The 23465-nt window shown below is 44.3% G+C and overlaps 1 protein-coding gene and 1 long non-coding RNA gene across 2 annotated transcripts in view; one reads left to right on the top strand and one right to left on the bottom strand.

Moving 5' to 3' along the window:
• Nucleotides 1-21658, bottom strand: part of med13a (mediator complex subunit 13a) — a 66705-nt gene extending 45047 nt beyond the window's left edge. Inside the window, exons 1-2 of the mRNA XM_015367314.2 lie at nt 20871-21658; nt 9343-9577 (exon numbers count right to left, since the gene is read on the bottom strand). Of these exons, the coding sequence (XP_015222800.2) occupies nt 9343-9577; nt 20871-20936 (301 nt within the window). The 5' untranslated portion in view covers nt 20937-21658. The remainder of the gene's footprint in view (nt 1-9342; nt 9578-20870) is intronic.
• On the top strand, nt 18538-19685 carry LOC107079945 (uncharacterized). Its single transcript, XR_001480838.2, has 2 exons — nt 18538-19096; nt 19301-19685. It is a non-coding gene; the product is annotated as an uncharacterized lncRNA (long non-coding RNA).
• Nucleotides 21659-23465: the final 1807 nt, after the last annotated feature.

The raw sequence follows: 23465 nt of genomic DNA on the forward strand, positions 1-23465 counted from the left end.
CATCAGTTTCAACCACTCACACAGACCAAGTCTGTCCTACACAAATGTTAATGAGCTCTCTTTGCTCAAACCATAAAATCTGCATATCAAACGAGCTTGGGTCCTCTAAGTCAATGTGTTTCTACAGCCTCCGAAACTTTTCTTTCTCCGGACAGAAACTGCGGAGGGGCTGCAGCGCGGGCCAGCTGTTTCGACTCGGGCTCCCAGCGCTATTAACAGCCACGTTCGAGAAGCTCGGGGCTGTGAAACCCTGTAAACAGGCACAAATGAGAGAGCACGCCCTGTGGGAGGTCAGCCCTGTAATCTGGGAAGCTCAACGGCTGCCACAAAGACAGCAGCGCAGCTCAAGAAATATTAACCAGGGAACGGAGCATTTGGACTTTCCAGCATCAAATTAAAAGGCAACCCATTCCAACCACAATCCGCCCTTTTGTTTTGGTTCAAAGCCAAAAACAGATTTATTTGCTTGATTTGAACTGATCATTAATATTTAGAGTAATAAGATAGAGCTGCATGTAGTACAGGAAGCTTTTTATAGCCTGTTATACTATCCTCTGTTGTGATAATAGAATCAGTCCCTATTTTGATCATTTGGGTAGACTGCTAAATCTGCTCATGTGCTTCAACAGTCCTTTTTCCCCCATCAGTGTAATAACACTTCTTAAATGTGGTGTGAAAAACATTTCTGACCAGATGTGGTATGCTTTAGCGAGGCCAAAGAATAACAGTTTACCAGAGCAGGAATGGAAAAACGTACTGTACATTACAGAATAGAGAGAAAAAAAACTAAAACTTTAAGCACATGTGCTTTTCCTCTTAGCAAATTCTTCTATATTTAAAAGGCAATAATAGGGTCACTGTGCAAAGCCGTAATCACAGATCGCAACACTGATGCCATGTCACTGCAACACATAGCACAACAACTCCTGCATGTTTCAGAGACTATGAAATCATTGTTTTCAAGCTACCTGTATTTCTCATCTCTCGTGGGTAGGAATAAACTACCATTACAGAACCAAAAGGTTCAGAATTTATACCCTGGAGGGAGAGGCAGACAATTCCTAAACCTTGTTCGGCAATCTACATCTGTGCACCTAGCACAACGCCTGGCAAATCCACTAATCCCTGGACAATGACAGCCTAATTAGAAACCCGTCGATCATCATGCTTTTAGAAAAGAAGGAAAATATTTTTTCTAGCTTTCAGTTATTTCACTACTAAATATTGAAGTCAGATTTTAGTTCTGGACGATACACATCCTGTAATCTTCCTAATTGGATAGGTACTTAGACAAAGCCATCATCATGCCACAAGTACACCTGAAGAAACTGGTATAAGGGGTGGTGGTGTTTCTGCTGCAGCCTTACTGCTGCCTGTTATAACACAATAGCAGTCTCTGAACTGAAAGAACAGAAATAATGACATCTTCTAAGCTTATCGACAGCCAGGTGACTTCACCTACTAAGTTGTTTTGAGGCAAAAGAAGGATCCACTGAAAAGGAAATGTTGAGATCTAGGGTCAGGAGGAGAGAAAGCAAAACATGGACCCCTTGTCACTCAAAAACATTAGCTGCCCTGGCAGGAAACTCCATGGTGGGCTCGATTTCAACAAGAATTCATCATTAAGATTCCCCAGTGAAGTAATAAAATAGTTAAGAAAACAGGCTTGTAGTTGCACAACAATTTTGTTTTTTTTCAGGCTGAAGCACAGGATCAAAAGGAACATAGGGTGGAGGACAGCAGTGAAGGATTATTTAACATTGTTTTGGTGAGACCAGAGTTTTAAGAGGGTTTAAAAAAAAATGACAGGAAAGTTTAAGATTTCGCATAAACAGCCATCAAGATGACCACGTCTGTTTTGTAGCCCACTTGCTCTTTTTTTTTAAATTCACGTCTGTTTTGCATCAAAAGCTCCTAACGACCTTGTGCCAGAGATGCTGTAGCTTCAAACGTGGAAACAGTTCTTTAGCCAGCTGCTCCACACCTAGGGCTTCACGCCCCATAAGTCTGAAGCCATGTTAACACAAGGCAGCAGTTGGGTTTTTGTAAGCAACGAAAATGACTTGAGCAATGCGCTGCGGGTTTACCCAGAATTTCTTGTCCCTTGCCTAGAGCCGAAAAGGAAGACTGTCTGATTAATGGTGGGGATTCTCGTTTCGTCTGCGCTGGAGACGGGAGGATGCAGTCTCGGGCCCTGATCGCTGAAGACAGATGTGTTAATCAGTTGTAGACGTCTGTTAAAGCAGACCTGGGCAGCTTCTGCTGATACCACACTGCATTTTAATCTGGAGCTCAACGGTGATGCTAAGTAAACAAGATGGATTTTTTTTTCTCTCTCTCTAGTACTTGAAGGTGGCTTTTGCTTAATTCACATTAAAAAAAAACAACATAACAGATGATGCACAAGAGAGCATCAAATACTATAGGACAGCATGTTGCAGTGATAAAAAGGGAAAAATGACTTTTTGCATATGATTTTCAAAAATCCATATCTGTAACCAGCAATTGGTTTTGGCATATGACCCAAAAATAAACACCTTCAGACTAGGAAGACTGTCAATAAAAGGCAACAATCAAATGTCATTATTGCTTTTGGACTACAAGACTGCCTGGAGTGAAAACAAGACATTGAAATGCTAAATGTAATTCTTTCAGCTCATCACCGTGTGCAAATTTCATTTCACTACAGAGAACAGGGTTCACTACTACTGTGCTGTTGCCTCCCCAAGTAGACAGAATGCTTACAGATCAAATGGGGAACTGTATGAAACTGCCACCTAGATCTTAAACCAGAAGGGATTCAGAAGTCCAGCTGACCGCTGCGACACATTTCCACACGCCCTCCGATTGGCAAGACCAACGCACTGACCTTTAGAGGGCTCTTGTGAAGAACAGGGGAACGAGATTTCCCATTACGAGAGGAACGGCGGATGGTTATAAACACTGAGGTGCCTCAGGCTCCGATTGCCTGGAATGGCTCGGAAATGGGAGTGTAATGCCACAGCTATGCTCCATGTCGGGACGGCTGCTCCCCACCACCACAATGCTCCTTAGCACCGCTGGAGTGGATGGCGCAAGCTCATCCGAATCACAGGTGAGGAAAGGAGAGTGGGAGAAACCAGCCAGCCAGCCAAAGGTTTCTATCCAACATGTAATTACTGCTGTAGCCGGTCATTACACTGCGGGATTAATGCGTTGTGATCAGTGCAGTGTCTGGGGGACTCCAGGGGATACTTCCAGCCAAGGTAATAAAGCCAGGCCCAACACAGCTTTCTCTTCTCCACAAGCCGCGGCGATGGCGTTTCACAAGGCTCCATTCTTAATTAGCGAATCTTTCCTGACCGAAGCACGTCGTGGGGCGAGCGTTCACGCCTGGGCGCGCCACGGAGAGAACAGGCAGCCGAGATTAATCCGAGGAGCTTCAGCACAACGCCAGCGAGAAATAAATTAGGTTAATGCTTCAAATGGATCCCGTTCTCATTTCATAAACAACAGGAAACCAATCCCCAATTGACCAGCCCCATTTTAAAAAAAAATTAAAGCATTTTAAAGCCAATTTCGACACAAATTAAAACAATGCCAGAAGGGCATTTTGCTTTAACCGGGAGAGGTTGCAAGACCAAACATTTCAATAAGGAAAAGATGTCTGTTGGTATAAACCACTCGGATTAAGGTGGTTTAGCCTTTGCAGAATCCAAAATTTGAAAATTCCTCAGAAAAAGTGAAAATGGAGAAATGCTGGTCTGGGTTTCAGTGCAGATATGCTCTCCGAGCAGAGGTATGACATTTAAATCACTTTAAATTAAAACTCACACGAGCTGTAATCCCTAGCACGTAACCTTTTGTTTAACTTCAGAAGATTTGATGAAAATTCTGCACAGCTCTAATTTAAATCACACAGTTCCAAATGAATTTATTTGAAATAACTTCAGAAATAGAAACATGATTAAAAGGTGTTCAGATCTGACATTTCCACGCAGTTTTTTTTCCCCAGGAGCGACACACAGGAAAAATGTATAATTTCCAAAGTGAGATAAAAGAAAAATCAAGAGATTGTCTTAATCCTTCTTAAATGGGGCGATAATCAGTGCCCTTTAGTGGAAAAGTTGTCCCAAACAATACAAAGTTGGGAGGAGCTAGGGACCAGGGTTCTCTCTAGAATGTGAACACACCTTCCAAGTCCACAGATTTTTACAACATGGACAAACAGACTGAGGAAAAACTCCAGAGCTCCCCTCATCCCTGCGAAAAACTACTCTTGACAAGGATTGCTCAAGACAGGCACAACAGGTGCCCCTCGAACAAGCAAGCTACTGTGAGCTCCTCAAAAGGAAATTCGAAACAAATGGGTGTAAGAGGCCACTTCCTGTTTGCTAAATATTTTTAACTGCATGCTGGAGATCAGAACAGTCACCAAGATCCAACAGCTAGGAAGCCAGGAAGGCAGGAATCTGGGAATTCTGAGCATTCCATACACATGTAATCTCCGAAAGAAATGAAATCATGCCGAATGGTATTTGCAGTGAAAGAATAGACCTCGTCTGTAATCAACCATGAGCAGGACTTATCTGCGTCAATGAAGACGGAGGTGTCTGGCCTTTGGATTTTCTTTACAAAAAGAAAGATCTGAAGCAACACTCTTCGCACAAGATGGGACTGTGAGCCTGCGGCCATTTGTGTGATCGCTTGCCTAGAAGGAATTCCGATCTCCCAAACACAAGGCTCTTATTTTCCAGGGGCCGATTGCAATTGTGGGTTTAACTCGTGAAAATGAAGGACTGCATAAGCAATACAAAGAGCAGTGTGACGATTCCTGCCGGGGCTCTCTATGACCACAACCACAAAACTGCCTAGGAAAGCAGGATCTTTCAGATATTCTGTGCTCCTGGCTTGAATTCTATAAATAGCTGAAATTAACAAGAAACAACCAAACCAGATTAAAACGGGACAAATCAAACCCCCCCAGTAAATACGCGAACTGATGGCCAATTACATTTTGCTCCTCGCAGGTAATTTAAAATGTGTTACAAAAATGAACGTGTAACCTAAGCAAAAGGAGTTAAATCTACTGCTTTATGCAGCACGCACATTCTGAATGTATTTTAGAGGCTCACCAAAAACTTTAATTTGATCAGATTACTCAGAGCCCCTTGGAATAAATAATGGAAGCTTACAAAATTTCTGGGTAGTGCTAAATGGGAGTTAAACAGCAACTAATTGCCCGAACAGTTTAAAAAAAAACAACAAAGATTTTGTAGACGTATCTACCCTTGTCATAAATTCTCACTTATGATCTAAACAGATGAGACCCCCACAACATGTGTAGCCTCACTTAACAAAACACAACATGTGTAGCCTTCTATCTGAACACAGTGCTTAACCTGACTTCCGAGCAAAGCAGGGCTGTTCCAAACGTAGCTCGTGACTTCACACGATGCACACTTCACAAGACTTCACCTTAATAGCATGCATCAAAACGCATGAAGTCACATCGCTCCTGCCAGGCTTTGCGGCTGTTCTGCAAACAAACAGGTTGCCTCATTAAAGCCCACAGGAGACCAGACTTACCGCGATCTCGCCAAGTTCAGCTCCAAGATCTCAACAACGCATAGGGAGGCGGAAAAGAACCGCAGAGCAATTACCCTCAAAGACAGACTTCCATCCCTAATTTCTATGCAAAGATCAGTAGTGCTTTGAGCAAAACACACTCATTTATCAGCACTCTGGATGCCGCTGGATAGGGAACACACCACAGCTTTGGGTCATTTGCATGAGAATGAAACCCACAATCTACCAAGGGGTACCGTTTAATTTAGCAATCGCATTTGCCTGCTCTGAATAACACTGATTGGCTAGGGGAAGATTAAAATTGGTTTTTAGAGTGTTCAGTTAAGAACAGAGAAAGTCCCCAACACTGGATAACAAAAATATCCCCCCCCCGCCCCACTCTGAAAACAGGCCCCGAGTGCTGAATAAGAATGAGGTGTTTAAGATCCCTGAAGTCTCTCACTTCTTCCTTCCCCTCCAGAGTAAAGGGATTAGTCCGAGCTTGGTCTGCAGAAATGGCACTCGCTGAAAATTAAAGAGTTTTGCCAGGCCCCTATTCTGACATGTTTACTGCTATGCACAAACAATGCAATGCCCCATTTCTAATTTGCCACAAACATTGGGACAAAACAAGGTGTTTCACATTCTCATTTTCTCTACTTAGCTGTTGACAACGTGAATGTATCCACTCAATATTTATCAATTCCAAGGTGTAACTAATTACAAGCTTCAGTGCTTGTACAGTATTAAAAAGTCTAGCTCTATGCATGGGACCAGCAACTGAAGGTTTGAAAAGACTGCGGTCAACTTGCCCTTAAAATACATAAATATTACTCCTTCTTAACAGGACTCAAAACATTTGACAAGAAAAAAAGTTTTTTATTTCTTGTGATATACACATCAACAAAGCAAGGAAGCCGTCTGATGAGACTGAATTACTGTCTGGCGGACAGACGTAAACCATCTCACAAACCTCTAAAGTTCATCAACAATCTGAAAAAGGTACAGAGGACCATGCGATTTGCTCAGATTTACAGAAGCACCTCTGCTCTCTAATCACGTTTGCCAAAGGATCAGTCATATTTCAGCACAGCCGCAAAATATCAAACAGGCCCAGCTTGGCAACGCAACTTGAGCCCCACTTTCAGGGATAAACCGGAATGTTTTGCGGCACCTCGGATGCCAACACCAGTGACCAGACATGTGCTAATCAAAATCCCTTTAGAGGAAATGGGGTCATAAGACAGCAACTGCAACCTGAAGTACCCTACAGTACACTACAGCTTGTAGTGTTTCCAGTGGTGGCCACACACACTACTTAATCTCCTATTGATGATAAATGTGGATAAACAATGAACATTACCTACTTAACCTCTGTGCAATAAGCAATCAGCACGCTATTATCGGCAAACTAGGCAAGAAACAAAGCAGTTTCACTTAGAAAAACTCAAATCAACATCATATATGGATTTTAATTCATAAATAATGCGTGGTCGGTATTTTTAAGGAATGGATCTAATGCGTACAAGGTCTCCTTAAAAGAGTAGCAAACCCGAATAGTTTACAACCGAATAGTGCTAGTATCCAAAGTCGAGACCAGACAGCTCATGAAGAGCTGGTGATTTTTTTCCTGGAAGCACCTCCCACTCAAACACACCCTTGCACTGAGACCTGGGCCTCTGCCAAGAGAGAAAGCCCAACTGTGCCAAATCAGGAAATTCACGCTTGTATCTCTACATCTACTGGTGTCGTCAGGTGAAACTTGTAACACGAACCAGATTCACAAACCCATCCCATCTCTGGGGCATGAAAAATGACATTGGTGGCCCTTTAGGTTAAAATGAATAGGGAATGACAGCTTCAATTTTCAGTTTATACTAGGAATAAAAAAAGACCCAGTACTCCCTGGAGCTTATGCTGCAAAAATAAAACAATACTCATCGAAACGCTCATCTGAAGATACTGCACTGACAGAAAACAGAGCACCGTATACACTGCAGGAGGAACTCGGTGTAAAGAAAGCATTTCCATGGACACCTCTTCATGCCCAAACAAGAGCCCGGCGACCGCAGAACGCAATCAGGCAATGTGAACTAAAGACTATTCAGCACCTCCAATGGTAGGAGGCAGAGCTGCACCATTTTATACTTTAACAGACTCATCTGAGACGCCGGTGTCCTTGCAAAACTCATCTTTTTGCAAATTTCATTGGCAAAATAAACTACCCGTTTTGGATATTTCACGCTTGAGACAATCATCCTTTGGGTCATTACTCCACAGCCGCACAGATAAATCATGACAGATCTTGTGCTCTGAACTTTCATTTTCTGGCCACTTCCTGTAAAATGCACAATAATAGAGGAGTGCTGTCTATGGAGCAGTGCATGAGAGTGCATGCATAAAGACGGGAAATGGAAATGGGAAGACTCCTATTTCATACTTCCAGATATTCTGGTTTCATTTTTTTCTTACTCCAATATAAGTTAAATAAGCGCCGAAGACTTTGCTAGCTTGATTCATAAGTGGATACACACGGCACTATAACCTCTGGGTGGGCTCCTTCCAAGTAAGTGGGTGGGAGTCACACTGACATCCTGATTAGAATAATTGGAAATACACTGAGAAATCATACCTGCTAAGGCCAGCAGGAGCCCAGGAGTATTTAGAACTGAAGAGGGGATTGGTGAAGCAAGGGATTAAACTACCATACGGCCTGCAGATTAGTAAAAACATTCATGTTTCACTTTTAACATCGGCCTGCATGGGGGGTTTTCAGGAGCTGAATTTCAGATAGATCTACCAACACTGAAACCAGCAGTGATTATGAAAATGTTTACAGTGAGATTAGTAAAACAGCTGCCTGAATTGTTTATGAAACTCTCATGCTCGTGGAGAGCATTCTATTAGAAGTTTCTTTTAGAATTAATGTTTTAATGTATTCGCAAGCAGTCCTGATAATTAAAAAGACAATGGATGTTTGCATTGCACATAACTGCCCATTTGAAGGTACAGTACATAATCTCCGATACCGTGCAGTATTTGAAAATGCAGTATAAGTTCAAATGCAGACTAAACCTGTAGGCTGCTTTACTTTTCTGGTTTCATTAACCTTTATGCAAAAACAGGTGGTAGAGTATTTGGAAAACCCCAGAAAATCCTTTACTAGCTGCAAATTAATTTTAAGTTGTATATTAAGGTTTCCAGGTGTAAACAAGAAATGTGTAGATTCGCAGCAGTGCAGGTATTTTTAAGGACTATGTTTGAGATGTAAGCTAATCTGGTCATTCTCACTGTGAGCAGAGATCTCGTCAGTGAAACAGAAGCTGAAAAATACTTTTAAATCATAGCTCAGGTCCAGACATCTGAAATTATAGGTATGAATGTATGTGTACAACAACATCCACTCCTTTGAGCGACATCTTTTTAAGGACCTGACCCACCATCATCCCTCGAAGCCCCAGAAAACTTGCTTCCTCCAGGGACAAGTCTGCTGCCACACCCCCTGCAAGACCGAAGCCCCCAGTGGAGCACATCAGGGGCCTTAACGTCTCGCGATGTTTTTAAACCTTGCCTTAAAAACACCTGTTCCCAATGTCTACTTTGCGTCAATTAACAGTTGAAAGAGAAACAGATTAACATTCTCCGTTTTATCAAATCTGATTGTATATTCTGTCTACTGTACTGTTTCCTTACTGGAGAATTTAAGTGCCTTCAGAACGCTGTGCTGTAAGGTGCTACAGAAGGATAAAACTCAAGCGGAAGCCGACCCGTCCCGGAGAAGTCACCCGCGCTCACCTGTCAGCTCGTGGTGGATGAGCTCGGCGAAGTTGGGGTCCTCCCCCCACCAGAAGAGCCAGAGCTCCCGGCGCCCCGCGGTCTGGTGCCGCCGCCACACGCTCAGCACGTCGGCCTTCAGGCAGCGGCTAAAGCTGCAGAGGATGGGGTCCTCCTCCGTCACGGGGAAGAGGATGGGCGCCGAGGTGGGGCCCTGCCACACGTACTTCTTCCATTTGATTCCAGTCAGGTCAGCCTGCGAGACAAGGGGAGGGACAGTGGTCAGGTCTGCAGCTCGTGGGTTTTTTTGGCCATTTATCTCGGCTCTTTCAGCGCTGAAGCAGTGAAGATTAACGTTTAAGGCCTGTACGGACAAACCAGCACAACCTCCCTAACTTTTTACTTCCGCTCTGCGAACTCTCTCTTACTAATGCGCTCTTACGCCAAAACACAAAACCGAAACACGACCAGCACTGCGTTAACAGCTGCTTTTCCAAGCAGCTCACTTGGAGAGCTTGGAAGAGGAAAACCCAAAGAAACGCACAGCAACGTAAAAAAAAAAATGAAAAAATTAACACAGCTGGGGGGAAAAAGAAGGCCTGCGTGCAACACTCACATGGGGCAGCTTCTTGACAATGCTGAAGTACGACTACGTATCCTTGCAAAGACAAGCTCAGTTAAAACAAGCATCCACTGAGGACAATAACTGGACGGGTAGTGTCAAATTACTTGCTCGTGGCGATAAGTCCTCGTCCACCAGCAGCCCTTGTGATGACACGAACAAACTGCTGGGATGAAAATACTAACATCGGCACGGATCCCCTGGAAAGCTAATGTTAACTAAAAGCCACAACGGCAACAGGGCGCTGTCTCTGCAATATCGCCCCTCTCAGAAAGTCTGTGCCCATGCAGCTCAGCCAGGTACCCCGCAACCCAGGGGGGGGCTAGGGGCAGGAGACACCAGAGGCCACACCAAGGAACACTGCAAGCTCCTGCGTCAGTCAGAGTGATCAACCAGGGGAAAATTAAAAATTAAGACCCGTCTGCGCCTGAAACAGGAGCACTGTTCTGTGAAGTACAATGAAACGTCTCTAGGCACTAGAAAGGAAAAATGACTTACAAAAACAAGGTGCACCTTAAGGTACTTGCTGTGAAGCTATAGATCAATCACATGTACTTCCAATGGGGGAAAAAAACACAGCACGGGCCCTGGTCTTTTGTTTACTACAGTTCTGGAATGAGATCTGTTCCAGATCTGCTACCAAGGACAAACCCCTCCTAAGCAGTTATGCAAACATTAAACAGTCCAGGGAAAACAAGAACATATTTAAAGAACCATGGGTACTTGGAGGGGGGGGGGAACAAACACTTTCTGGCCAAGTACAAAAAAAAAATCTGAAGAACCTCACCACCACCCGTGTCTCAAAATATCAGCACATATTCAAAAAAACAAATTCAAGCACAGCTTCCCAGCTCCACCAAAGAAAAGCATATTCTTTCATGAATGAATGAGTCAGGCATCATAAGGAAGATACTTTTTTTTTGTCCTATGGGGACTTTCTCTTGCAAGACCACGGACTTTCCACAGTCACGAAAGCGATTATAAGGATTTTCAGATCGGAGTTTCTCTCTAAATTCAGTACAGTCCTGCTCCCTGCTTGCCTCTACCCTTCTACAGCACAACCAACTGCGTTACAACGTAGACTGACGCATAGAAGAAGCACCACTCAGGTCTAACGCATTTCAACAAAATCCCCAAAAAGTGAGGAACAAAACACAGGTCAAAGAGTCATGTAAAGTTAACAGTACCAAACAAGGCACTGCCAAAATGAAGAGATCACAGTGCTCATAATCAGATTGCATTAACACAAGCCTGGTAGTGTTGACACACATCTGATCAGCCTGTGGGGGAGACCGCTGTAGGATGCCCTACTGCAGCCCTCCTGCTGATGACACTGCCAAGTGCCCCAACACCTTCACACTGCTTCCTAGCCTGCTACTGATTTTATTACCCAGTGGTCTTACATTATCCTCCTGGAAAACTAACACAGCTGGATTGAGCTGTGGTAATGCAAAACCTGCTGGCTCAAGGTGAGCCTTTTGCTGGACAATTAAAGCTTTTTCAAATATTCATCCAAACAATGACCTTCCGCCACCCTGTTGGCTGTGTCAAATTACTCAACAGCCAGGATATTGCTCCCAAAGCGCTGTCCTCAATCAGGTCTGTGAGGGGCAAGACAGCACTCACCTGAATTAGACACAACCACGCTCTCTGCTGCCATCGTTTCCCTGCTGTGCACAGGTCACCCCAGAACAGCCCCCGAGACCGCAGACTGCGCTCGCCTGCGGACAGCGAGTGACTCACGCCATCCTTCACATCTCTATCTCGCCCATGGATTATTCGCAAAGGATCAGACGGACTGGACTGCCCCTGGTTCTGCACGGTGAACCTCTGCCTTCTGGGGCGCGGTCCGCACCTCCCAGAGCTGGGCTCCAACCACACGATTTCATTCACCAATTCGCTACACGCCACTTTCATGCCAACAGCATCAGGCAATACTGCAGCTCAGAAATACCACATCTGGTCTTCTTGACAATTCAAAATCTACCCATCTTGCACATCTATTTTATCTAGAATACCAACATTTTTTTAAATCATTAGAACTCAGCGCTTTATCATCTGAAGGACCAACAATTCACTCAATCAACAAAGCTGTTCCGTATTTAAAAAGCCAACCACAGTTTATGCCAGTGAGCTACTGATACAAAACGTCATTGGAAAAGAAAGGACCTGAGTTTTCATTATGCATCACCATGTTGTGCCTTACATTTTTGCTTTACAGGTAATTTTCTTAACTATCCAGTATTGTCCGAGTTGAGCGCATCGATCACTATACATAAAACTTTAGTAGTTCACAAAACGCAGAACAGCTTTACATAACAGCAATCAATATAATAAATGAACTGCAACAAAACATATGCTCAAGAAAACAGGAGTAGCAGCGGTCCACAAGTCAATAGACACAAAACATGCTAATTACAAACTACTGAAATGTGCTGTGTTGAATCTTGGGAATAGGTGGAGAACAGAGGAGAAAACAGGATACTAATGTTTGCTGGTGGTTCTGATTTTGGAAAACCAGAAATTCTGATTTAGGCGTTTGCCAATAGACCATTTGAATAATAAAACCCTTCCTGGCATTTTATCCCATTGAAACAATCCACTGTTTAAGAGAAATAAGAGAAAAGAATTGTGAAAAGTCCATTTGGAAGGTACTGAAATGACTAAGTGTGCAATACACAAACAGGAGCACTTCTTTATGCATGATTTGACAGTTTACGCAACTATCTTCCTTCAAATTAAGAAATAAACTGAACAAGAACACTTGTGGTGTGGTTAAAAATAATGCTAATCCAGGCAAAATGGCACAATGGTACATCACACCTACAGTGAAACATCTTTGGTGGTGAGAAATGTGTTTCTGCACCATGTCTGGAGAAAGAAAGCACCAACTGGAGAGCTGGTGGCCACAATATTGCAGGAGAAATCTGTTCACCACATGCGGACTTGCTGAAGATCTCACTGTACTGCATCTTCACTGACAACCCCACAGAAACACACATCCCATGTAGTCCAGAGCAAAATGAATACAGCCATCAAAACACTTTACTGTTCTTTGGAATAAAATACACAAGGTGAAGTACCCTGATCATCATTTGTATTTAATTTTACTTAGTACAATTTCACAAAAAGGTCCCTGATTCCCCCCCCCCTCCACTTTCCTGTTTGCATTGTGTTGCTTTCATAGAACTATAATTAGCGCAGTTAAGTCTGTCAGTCTTTCGGAAATTAGACAATGATGAAAAACAACCTCAGATGTTTTCTAGCACTTCTTAAGAGTATCAGTTTCCTTCATTGTAAAGAGGATGTGGGTCTACACAAAGACTACACACCATTTTGCAAACATGGCCTAAAGACACTTTCTAGTCAAATCCTGAAAATAAGGGTGGAAAAAAAATAATCAGCTCACTGCTCTAAGTGTGAAATTCCTGAAATGAAAAACGCAAAGTACGCTGTTAATTGCTTTTGTAGGTTTTTTCCTTGTCAGCATTATTTACATTTACTTTTGTAAGGAATAAGACACTGGCAGCCCTAATGAAACTAAAATACAAGTGCACAACAACTTAAGTTTAAAAACTTTCAGTCTTTTTTTAAAGCAAATGCTTTTCAAGTTAAAAATTGTTTTGGAATCACTTTAAACCCCTGTAGCACGGCATTGAAGTCCATTCTGTTCTCAAACAAAGTGCGTTTACCACATCACCAATTAATGGAATTTCAAACAACTCCCCATGTCACTTACTGAGCATGACAAGAATTTTAATGCTATTTTTGTCTGTTTCAGAGAAATAAATTAGAAAGACTGTGGGTAAAGTAAATGTTTGTAGGGTCATTCTGATGAACTGGGCATGCATGACTGGCCGTGATACACTCCAGTGACAGTCATAAACATCATGTCACTCATGAGAGTTAAACAGGGACAGATGAGGGGATTTAACCTGTTGAATGTCTCACTTGATGAAAATCAACACAGAAACAAACAGTAAGGAACCAAAATGCCTCAAGAAACAAAAGAACAACGCCTCTGTGCCCCTGGTATACTGGATTAACACCTCAGACCGACCCAGCATAGGAACCTGTCATTTTCTTTGCAACAAGGCAAAATGTACATACCTCCCACGTGCAGGTAAGTAAGTGTGGCACAAACATGCTATCTTGTGCACAAAAGGTCTATAACTGGTGAGGTCCATGTGTCATGATTTGGGCATCCACTCACTACAGAACTTTACTTGCAGTAACCCGGCTACCCCACACCACGCTGATTTAGGCTGTCGGTCTCAATCGCTGCCCTTCTGGCGAGTTCATCCTCATGTCACGACACGCTGCCACCAGGACAACACATGTAGGTACGAGGGCAGGGCGAGGACAGCGTTCTCAAGAGAGATGGGAAAGTGACAGTCATGTGGTGGATCCTCTCCCTGCCAGACCCGAGCACCACCGAACACGAGCGAGATGAGCAGGGGCGACACGTGACACCCGGGGCTCAGACAGCCGCAAGCAGGCACATGCTCATCCAAGCTGTGGAATGGGATCAAATCCCACAAGAGCACATCTGCAACCTGGTGCAAAGCATGTGTCAGACTGCTTCCAACTGTGGGCACAGCCTGGGACTTTCACATTCCACAAACCATGACGACGTTAGGTTTCAGGGTTTTTTTTTTAATTCTATACTTATTCAATAAAATGTCAGTGCGCCTGTTACTAACTCATTTCTCATTTAGTTAGTAAATGAGACATTTACCTTTACTTAATTTTGTGAATTTGTCACACTTATGAAAGTTAGGTCTCTTTTGGTGTTTTAGTATACATCTAAAAAAATCTTTTCTGAGCACTGTGAAACTAACTATACTATATATATATATGTGTAGATTCACATATGCACCGATATTCACTCAGAATGGCATTAAATTATGATATTGCTGGGCAACGCTGCATAAATGACTGGAAAGATATCTATGTGGTTCTTACAGGCACTGAAAACTCTACCTAGTGATGTCACTAAGAAGAAAATAATCTCTTTAGTCTTGAACAGAATAGATTACAAGGGGCTTCAAGTATTCAAAATCTGCAAAGGCACTGAGAAAGTCAACCGAGTCCACTCCTTCAGAATCAACAATGAGCCACAAACCAGAAAAAACAAGTGGAAACTACTTTTGTAACCCCTCTTATTTTCTAGAATGTGATAAACAGATTTTCTGGGCTGAAAACAAGGGTTATCAAAAACAGCTCAGGAAAAGGCGGTCTATGAGATTTATGGGTGACTAAGAGGAAAATTCAATCCCACTACCTAAATGAACCTGTACAAACCAGACTCACCATCAGCTGTCTTACCATTTTTATTTAGGTGTCATTTTATCAGGAATTCCCTCCGTCAGAGAACTCGCAACATACTGCAATAGAAAATGTGCTCAAGCTTTGATGACACAAATCACCTCCAGAAGACGAAACTGATCTCTACCTTCACACAATGCACTTAGACTCTGCAATCTCATCTGTTCTGAAGGAAACTAAGCAGCCTGCTGCTCCACCGCTGCACAAGAAGCTGTCAGGCTTCTCTGTACAACGTCAAAGGACAACTGTGAGAATCACTGTAGGCGACAACTCTCGGGAGATTCTGAATGAGGCCTTTTGTGAGCTCAAAAAATAACAGGAGACAGTGCACCGTGTGCATGAGACAAGAAGGCCAAAATCCGGCAAAAACAAACCAAAAAGCCCTGCACTTCCCTATGGTCAGGGCATGCCTTGCCCTGGACCTCAAGCAACAACCTGTTATGTCCAATGAACTGGCATATTACACTGCTGAACAGCCTTATCTCCGCCAGTGTGACACTTCACCACAAACAGTTGAACTATAATAACGCTGCCAGAAACGTCAACATCAACGTCAGAAGGTTCAGTCTTTTAGAAAACCCAGAGCGCTCGTGTATTATGGAACACACCAGGTTGTCGGTTTAAAGTTTAGACACCGAGATCCTTCACTCAGTGCAAGTCAACTCGGAAGTCTTGGTGAGAAATCAGCGAAGCGCTTAACCATTCTGCATTTTAAGAGAAGTGTGGAGGTTTCAGGATGATCACAATGTGCGATACTGAACATTGCTTCTCAACTATCAAGTATTGCAAATATTACCAATACAACATTGTCAAGAACTTTTCCAGGTACGACAGTCAAGCTTATAACTGAGTAAAGTGACCTTCTGAGTCAAGTTGTCAGGCTAACTACAGTGTATCCCTCCAGTCCTGTCACACTGGCCTTTGTAGCAAAGTGTTTCATTTTTTGTTGCTAATTTCATTAGCAGTAAAAGGTCAGCATTAAAAATCCTATGCACTTGTGGAATACAGGAAGCAACAAATGATTACTCACACAGCACTGGCGGACTATTACGAAACTCCTTAAAAACTGCAGATTTCTGCATATATTGTAAAGCAACAACTTTTTAAAATAAAGTACATTGGAAACTGGCCTGTATATTGTTACCAGAACAGCATAAAACCTACTTCCATCACAGCAGTGCAGGGGAATTATCTTCTAATTCATTTTTTCTACTTTCTCCAGTCATGTTTATAAGCTTTGAAAAAAGAAAAAATGCATCACACTTTTAAAGTATGGCAAAAAAGTACTGACTTCAAAAATAAGGACTGAGTTAACTTAATTCTGCCTCACTATAAACTAACTTCTCTCTAAATGCTTCTATTAACTCTTAGATCAAGTTTAAAAAGGCAAAACCATATTCAGTTGTTTAAAAAAAAAACAGGAGTATGCTATTCCCGATAAAGGCAAATTTAGGAAATCTGTCTCTTGAACCTGGGGTTGCATCTAAAAGGAGGACATTATTTCCATTCCTGAAGGTGCACATTTATTTAACTCCACAGGAAAACGAAAGGAGCAAAAAAAGACTGACTGACAAATCACAGCCCGTCTGAAATGCCACACTCAGCTCCTGCAAACAACCCGGGCTTAAACAATAATGTCGTTTTTGTGGTTGGGTTTGCTGTGTCACCTGACATTTGCAAGCAACATCTGCGCTACAGTTGTTAAAAGAAAAGAGGGAAAAAAAAACGGAAGTCAGCCTGTTTGAAGTATGACAAGACAACACAATTACTAAGTTTAAGAATAACAGTTTTATAATAAAGGACGAAGGCTGATCTGCAATACCTTTTGAAAGCTTCTTGGTACCACCGCGTGACAGAGCAGAAAAAACCTACAAAGTGGTTAATTTTACATAAACTGATGACACATCCTAAACAATCCCAGAGTTGCCTTTGTTTAGCAGCCAGGTTGCAATGCAGACACAGAGGACAAATGTGCCCCGCGCCCCTCCGCCACTGGTCAAGTCAGAACGCTTTTAGCCAGGATCCATTTCTCTTCTGCATGTGAAATCGCTATCTACGAAAGGCAGATCACTTTCTCTCCCAAGTTTATGAATTTCAGGCTCATTTCGGAAGCTGACAGGTCCAGATAAATCCTGGCGTGTCTTTATGGGAAGGTTAAAAACCCTCTCACGGTCTTCCTGCCGCACAATGGCTCCCATTAAAAAAAAAAACACACACATATATCGGAACAATAAGTCAAGTTGCAGATCCCAGCGCAAGGAGTCAGGATGCCAGACGCCAGCTAAAACATTTCCGGGGGTCGGAGGGCGAAGCTAACCGCCTCTGTGAACTGGCAGGAGTAAACCTTGTGCCAGTTCGGATTTCTGGCTCGTCCTCACCTGCAGTTTCACATCCCTCGCCTGGGTCCCAGGAGGAGACCCAGGAGGAGCAGCCAACTGTTGACTCTCCCTGCGAGGGCTGGGTTGCGCTCTGCACAGAACAGGTGGGGTTTTCAGATGTTATTGGGCTGGATTATTCCCCGCAGAAGGCAGCAGGCGTGAAACCAACACCGGTTTCAGTGCTCAGCCCCTCCGGCTGGGGGGGGAGGGGGGGTTGGATTCTGTACATCTCACCTAAAGTCCCCATTCTTGCCGTAGAAATGACACTCCAGAGCAGAGCCTCTCCACCTGTCCTCCCTTCTCCCCTAACAGTCAAAAAGGTGCGACCTCTCTGTAAACTAGCAGTAACTCCGGATAAGCACTGCACTCTGGCATGGGAATAGGCCCTCCGAGCCATTAAAAAAAAAACACGAATGATGTTATTAAGTGTTCGTTCGTGATTTATGGTCGAGACAAACATGAGGGTTAGGACAGACAAAAGCAGAAAAACACGCACGCATCCAGCAAACAACTGCGGTAATTCAATCGCCCGTCACATGACCCCCGCAGCGGTTTGTAACGTTTGAGCAGACCGGCCCCTCTAGGGTTACACTGGACGGGCTGTGCCGGGGGAATACAAAGTTTAGGCAAATAGGAGAAGAAAAAACACTGAAGTGGTCATTATTCATGACCACCAAGGTCCCTCCTGCGCACATCAATTTGTCTTCACAACACACCGCCGCCTCATCGACATGATGTATATATGCGCTTCACCTGCCTCAATGCTGCAATATTTTGTTGTCATGGAAACCGAAGGGCCCTATGATGCCAACCCAACCCGTCTGGCCTGACGTGTCACCACTGTCAGAAAAAAAAAGTTTGACCCACTTCGCGTGTGTGTCCCCCCCCCCACCCACGCTTCATCACCTTTGAGCAATTATGCGCCGTAAGGAGAAAAGGACTTGAAAATTCACAAGAAGAAGAAAAAAAAAATCGTACGGCTTCTCCGGTGAAAGCGCTGGTCCAAACCGCTACCGCTACCGCCAGCGCCGGGGTGACTCACGGCTCCTGACAGCTGTAAACAGCGCTGTCACGGCCGGCCTCCCGCTCCCATTAAAATGTCTTCCCCGGCTCCTGCAATTTTCCGAGCCGTCCCGCTTGCGTGTGCGACGACGGACGCCCTTCAGAGTAGATGGGCTCAATGGGACAGGCCATTACCCACCGGCGGGCCAATTGCCGACGACTCGACCGCGGCTCTTCCTCCAGCCTCATCGCGACGGCAGACGCCACACACATCTCGCCCAGTGATTCATATCGAGTAAACCTGCCCCGGCGTCTATTTTATTGTGACATTTTTTTTTTTCCTCCCTTCAGCTGCGGTTCAATATCTTGGCACGTCACCTCCTCCTCCCCCGAACTGAAACTTTTTTTTTCCCTCCTCCCCCTGTGCTGAATCAGGACACCACCGGTATGTGTGTGTGTGTGTGGGGGGGGGGGAGGATAATCAATATCCAACACCCCTTCCACGCATTTACAACACATACACCCCCACTGGCACCCCCAAACCACTCCATCACTCATACTTCAGACGCACATTTGGTACCGGCTCAATCCCTTACCACTCTCCTGATTGAAAATGCCTCCTAATTAGATCTGATTTTTTTTTTTTTAGGAAAAAAAAAAAGCTCCTTCGCTTTTGGCTCCCGCTGTCACGCGTGATCTTCGCACACGAGAACTGCACGGGCCACAATCACACGCAGGGCATGTGAGGAGGAAAAAGCCACCCCTCGGCGGGGGGCCACCACGAAGCAACGTCCAAGGGGACAGCCGAGAATCTCAACCATGCAGTTTAATGAGCTATCAAGCGGGATCGAGGAAAAACAACAGTTCCCAGAGGCACTTCAACAAAAAAAAAAACTTTCCTGCCTTGCACTTTCTGACACTTAGATCGCCCCCATCTCGTCGGCTTTGGGCATCTTGGAATACGGAAAACGCCACACACAAAAAAAACAAAACAAAACCCTCTTACATAATAAACTAGAAACCGAAACTCAAAAGCCTCCAAACGTCTCTAAAAGCCCGTATCCGTACCCGAGGCGTGACCCCCAAGCCCCCAGAATGAAGCGGTGTAAATGTCTTATCTGGGACAGGACCATGCATTGCCACAGCAGCAAGACGAGTTGCGTAACTCGTCCCACACTGCTCGACTCGGACCACAAACCCAGGTATGCGCACGGAAGAGAGCAAAAAAAAAAAAAGTTAAAAGACCTGTACGCAGCTACTTCCATAATTGTTTTTTAAAACAACTTCAACCCCCCGTTGTTGTTGTCGTTGTCGTGCCCTAACGAGCCCAAGTTCACAGCCTCCAGGCCAATATAGGGCATCAGGGGCCGAGGGCACCCTCAACCCGGAGATGCCAGTTATACACCCCCGGGAAGGCTGTAAACAACGAAAAATGACAAGTCTGCTCGGCAACGAACAAGCCTCCCTGCCAATAGAAATGAAACCAAAACTAACGGCTAAAAATCAGAAATAATCTCCCGACGCAGCACCCCGCAAAACAACCCCACCGGGCCGGCGAGCTTCCCCTCCAGTTGATGGGGGGGGTGGATAAGCCCCCCGACGAGACCCAGCGCATTTAATTTCCACAAAACGGCCCGGCCGCGACCAAAACACTTCGCCCAGAAGAGTTTGGACCTTCGTAACTCCTAAATACAGGACCGGCGCACCAGAAAGGTCTCGGATCAAACGCACGGAAACACATTTCTTTTTGGGAGGGGAAAAGAAAATAAAAACCAAGCCAGGGGAGGAAAATAACTGGAGTGTGTATGAGTGTGTGTGTTGGAGGGGAGGGGGGGATTTAAACGCCACAGAGACAGAAGAGATAGGGGAGAGGAAACTTTGCACGACCTGAGTAAACCTGCCTGTTTACTAGACAGCCGTGATCAAATGTTTTGGCCGGCAGCGCTCAAACCTCATCTGCACCGGCGGCCAGCCGAGACCACATCCACGGCCCGGAGGGAGAGCCGACACCGCGCCACGCCGCGCAGCCCCCCGCAAAATGCCGTTTTAATCCGGCCTTAAACTTCGGCAGTATGCAAATGCAACAGAGGGATTGATCAGCGGTGTTTGGATTGCAGTGCTCGACAGGGCCCCCAAGCCTGCGCTCCCCGCTACTGTGCTCTTTTTTTCTCTCCCCTCAGCTAGTTAAAAATGGCTGCTTTTAGTTTTAAATCTCTTACCAGACAGAATAGGTTGGAATGGCAGTCTTCCAGGCTCGCTCCGTTTGGTACAAAGCAAGAACTCATCCTTTCACATCGAGATCGACCACTCCATCGTTTCAAGTTCCCAAGAAAGAAAGAACAATTTTTCTTCTTTTTTTTTTTGTTGGGGTTTTTTTTTTTGTACGCGCGTGGATTTTTTTTTTATTTAAAAAAAAAAACCCCCCGTTAAAAAACACCTCACGCCGAGGATGGTTTTAAACAATCGGCCGGGGGAATGTAATTCAACAGCTCATTTAGATTCTCTCCTCCGTCAGCACTCTCTCTCTCTCTCCCCCTTCCCAAAAATAATCCGCCGTAAATTAAAAACAGCACCGCCACCTCCGCATCGTCCGCCTGATATAAAAAAAAAAAGAGACGCTCCTTGAGTGAGGCTCGGTCGTTTTCTTTTTTTTAAAAAAAAAAAACGGGGAAAAAAAAAGCACGAAAACGCTCTTAAAACAAAAAAAAAAACCCAACTCTCCCCCTCCCCCTTTGGTTAAAACGGTCTGGGTTAAAAAAAAAATCGCCCCTCTATTCCTCCATCGTCGCCGGATTCGGTTTAAAAATGAAAAACATCTTGTAAAAGACGATCGAAGGCTGGTGGAGGACTATATTTTTTCGGTCGTTTTAACCATTATTTCGGTCTCTGTTCCTGCTGGTTTCCATTTGAATTCACGGATTCCTTTCTTTAATGGCGGCCACAGGGACAACTCTGCCTCCCGGCGCCGATTGGCTGGCTCGTGGTCATGCGGGCTGGAAGAGGACTGGAAGTGACGGGCCCGGCCGCTAGGCGCTGCTGAGCCACCGGTCTGGACCCCCTCAGCTCGCCGTCCCGGGCGCTGCGCCCCCTAGCGCGCCGACGGCGCACTGCCGCAGTTATTTATATACCTGGGTACCCCGTGTGCGTGCGTGTGTGTGTGTGTTATTGTTGTTTTTGGTAGTAAAATAAAAATCGGTTCATTCGCAGCTGCTAGGAGGGGGGGGGGCTCTGACAGGCGTCAGGGGTGAGACGCCAATAATGATAATAATAATAAGAAGAAGAAGAATGCTGAAAAGAGAAAAAAGAAACACAACGTTTCGGCTGTGCAGTCTTCTTCGGGAGCCTTCTTTTCTTCTCTTTTCAGCATGGAGTAAACGTTTACTCGTTCCTTTGCAACCTATGCATGCTGACACAACCATCTACTTGAACTAATAATAATCATAATCATAATAATAATTATTATTATTTTGATTGTTGTTGTTGTTGTTGTTATAATGCATTTGGTTGCTTTTGTTTATTTCAGTTGTGGTGATGAAATACTAGGCTCTTCCTAACATCAAATGGACTGCAATAAACTACTTTTTTTACACCCCCCCTTCCCGGGGAAAAACCGAAGCATGGCTCTACCTCAGGTTACTGTGTTTCATTATGTGTCTGGTACCAGAACCTGTATACAAGAAATCTGGTTTCCAGTTCGCCCTGGGGTCCCAGAGACCTGTCGGGGCCAAACATTATTGACTAACCAAACGCACACAACTCTCTCCAGGATTCAGAGTGTTTCTGAGATGTTGCTTCTTGCCTCGAGAGCAGTGTTTAAATCATCTGCTGTAAATGACTGTAAAAAAAAAACCTGTGAACATGCCCACGGGAGAAAATAAATGCAAAGAACTTGAAACAGAATGAAATCCAGTAGACCCTGGCTTCGAAGACTGCTGCTTGACACCCCAATTCATTATTTATTGGTGCTGTTGTTGACGGTGTAGCTGTAGTGCTGCCATTCTTATTCCGAACAATAACCTTACAAGACGCCGCCGAGATAAGCTGATTGTCTCCTGTCTGTGCTGCTGGAAGTCCAGGTCAGCGAGGTCTGCAGGTAATTCAGCTTCGGCTGATCAATAGAGAAGCAGGGAATTTCGCAAAGAAGCTGGTGTTCACCCTGTTTAACCACAAGCCAGGCCTGAGAACCGGTTTGGTGTCTGTATCCTGGCTGTGAAACAATACTCTGAGCAGCCCCACCAGGCTCGCGAGCTGATGGTGCTGTTCTTAACGCTCGTAGTCTGGCTGCCATCTTTTTTTTTTTGTTCCACGTGTATTTCCCATTATCTGTGATTAAGTAAGTTATCATGCAATGCCATGCTTGATAGGTTACCGGGGTTATAGAATGTAATTCATTAACGAGAAGTGCAGCAGGCAGCCAGACCATTTCTGCGGGTCAAGTTGAAAAACACAAGAAACGTCAAAATAAATGTTCGGCTTGGCTAGTTTTCACAGCACCACCCGAACGAAGAAGAATGTACGTGACCTTGTATCGGCTCACAAAGGAAATACTGCAAAATATTGTACAAAAAGATGCAGTATTTGTTTTATTCTTAAATGAGCGGAGAGCAACACTGTCTTGGAATCGGCAGTCGTTTTGTGTATTAGTTTTCTTTATGACAGCTCGCACCTAGCTTGACACTATGTACAAGGCCGAGCTACTAGGTACATCTGTGTTTGTGTATGTTCCATGTTGCTTTGTCATTGTAGTGTATTATTGTTTGAATTAATCTATAAAACCTTAGTAAAATATAGTAAAATCACACCTATACTCATTG

The sequence above is a fragment of the Lepisosteus oculatus genome, chromosome 26 (assembly GCF_040954835.1).
Source record: "Lepisosteus oculatus isolate fLepOcu1 chromosome 26, fLepOcu1.hap2, whole genome shotgun sequence".
NCBI lineage: Eukaryota > Metazoa > Chordata > Actinopteri > Semionotiformes > Lepisosteidae > Lepisosteus > Lepisosteus oculatus.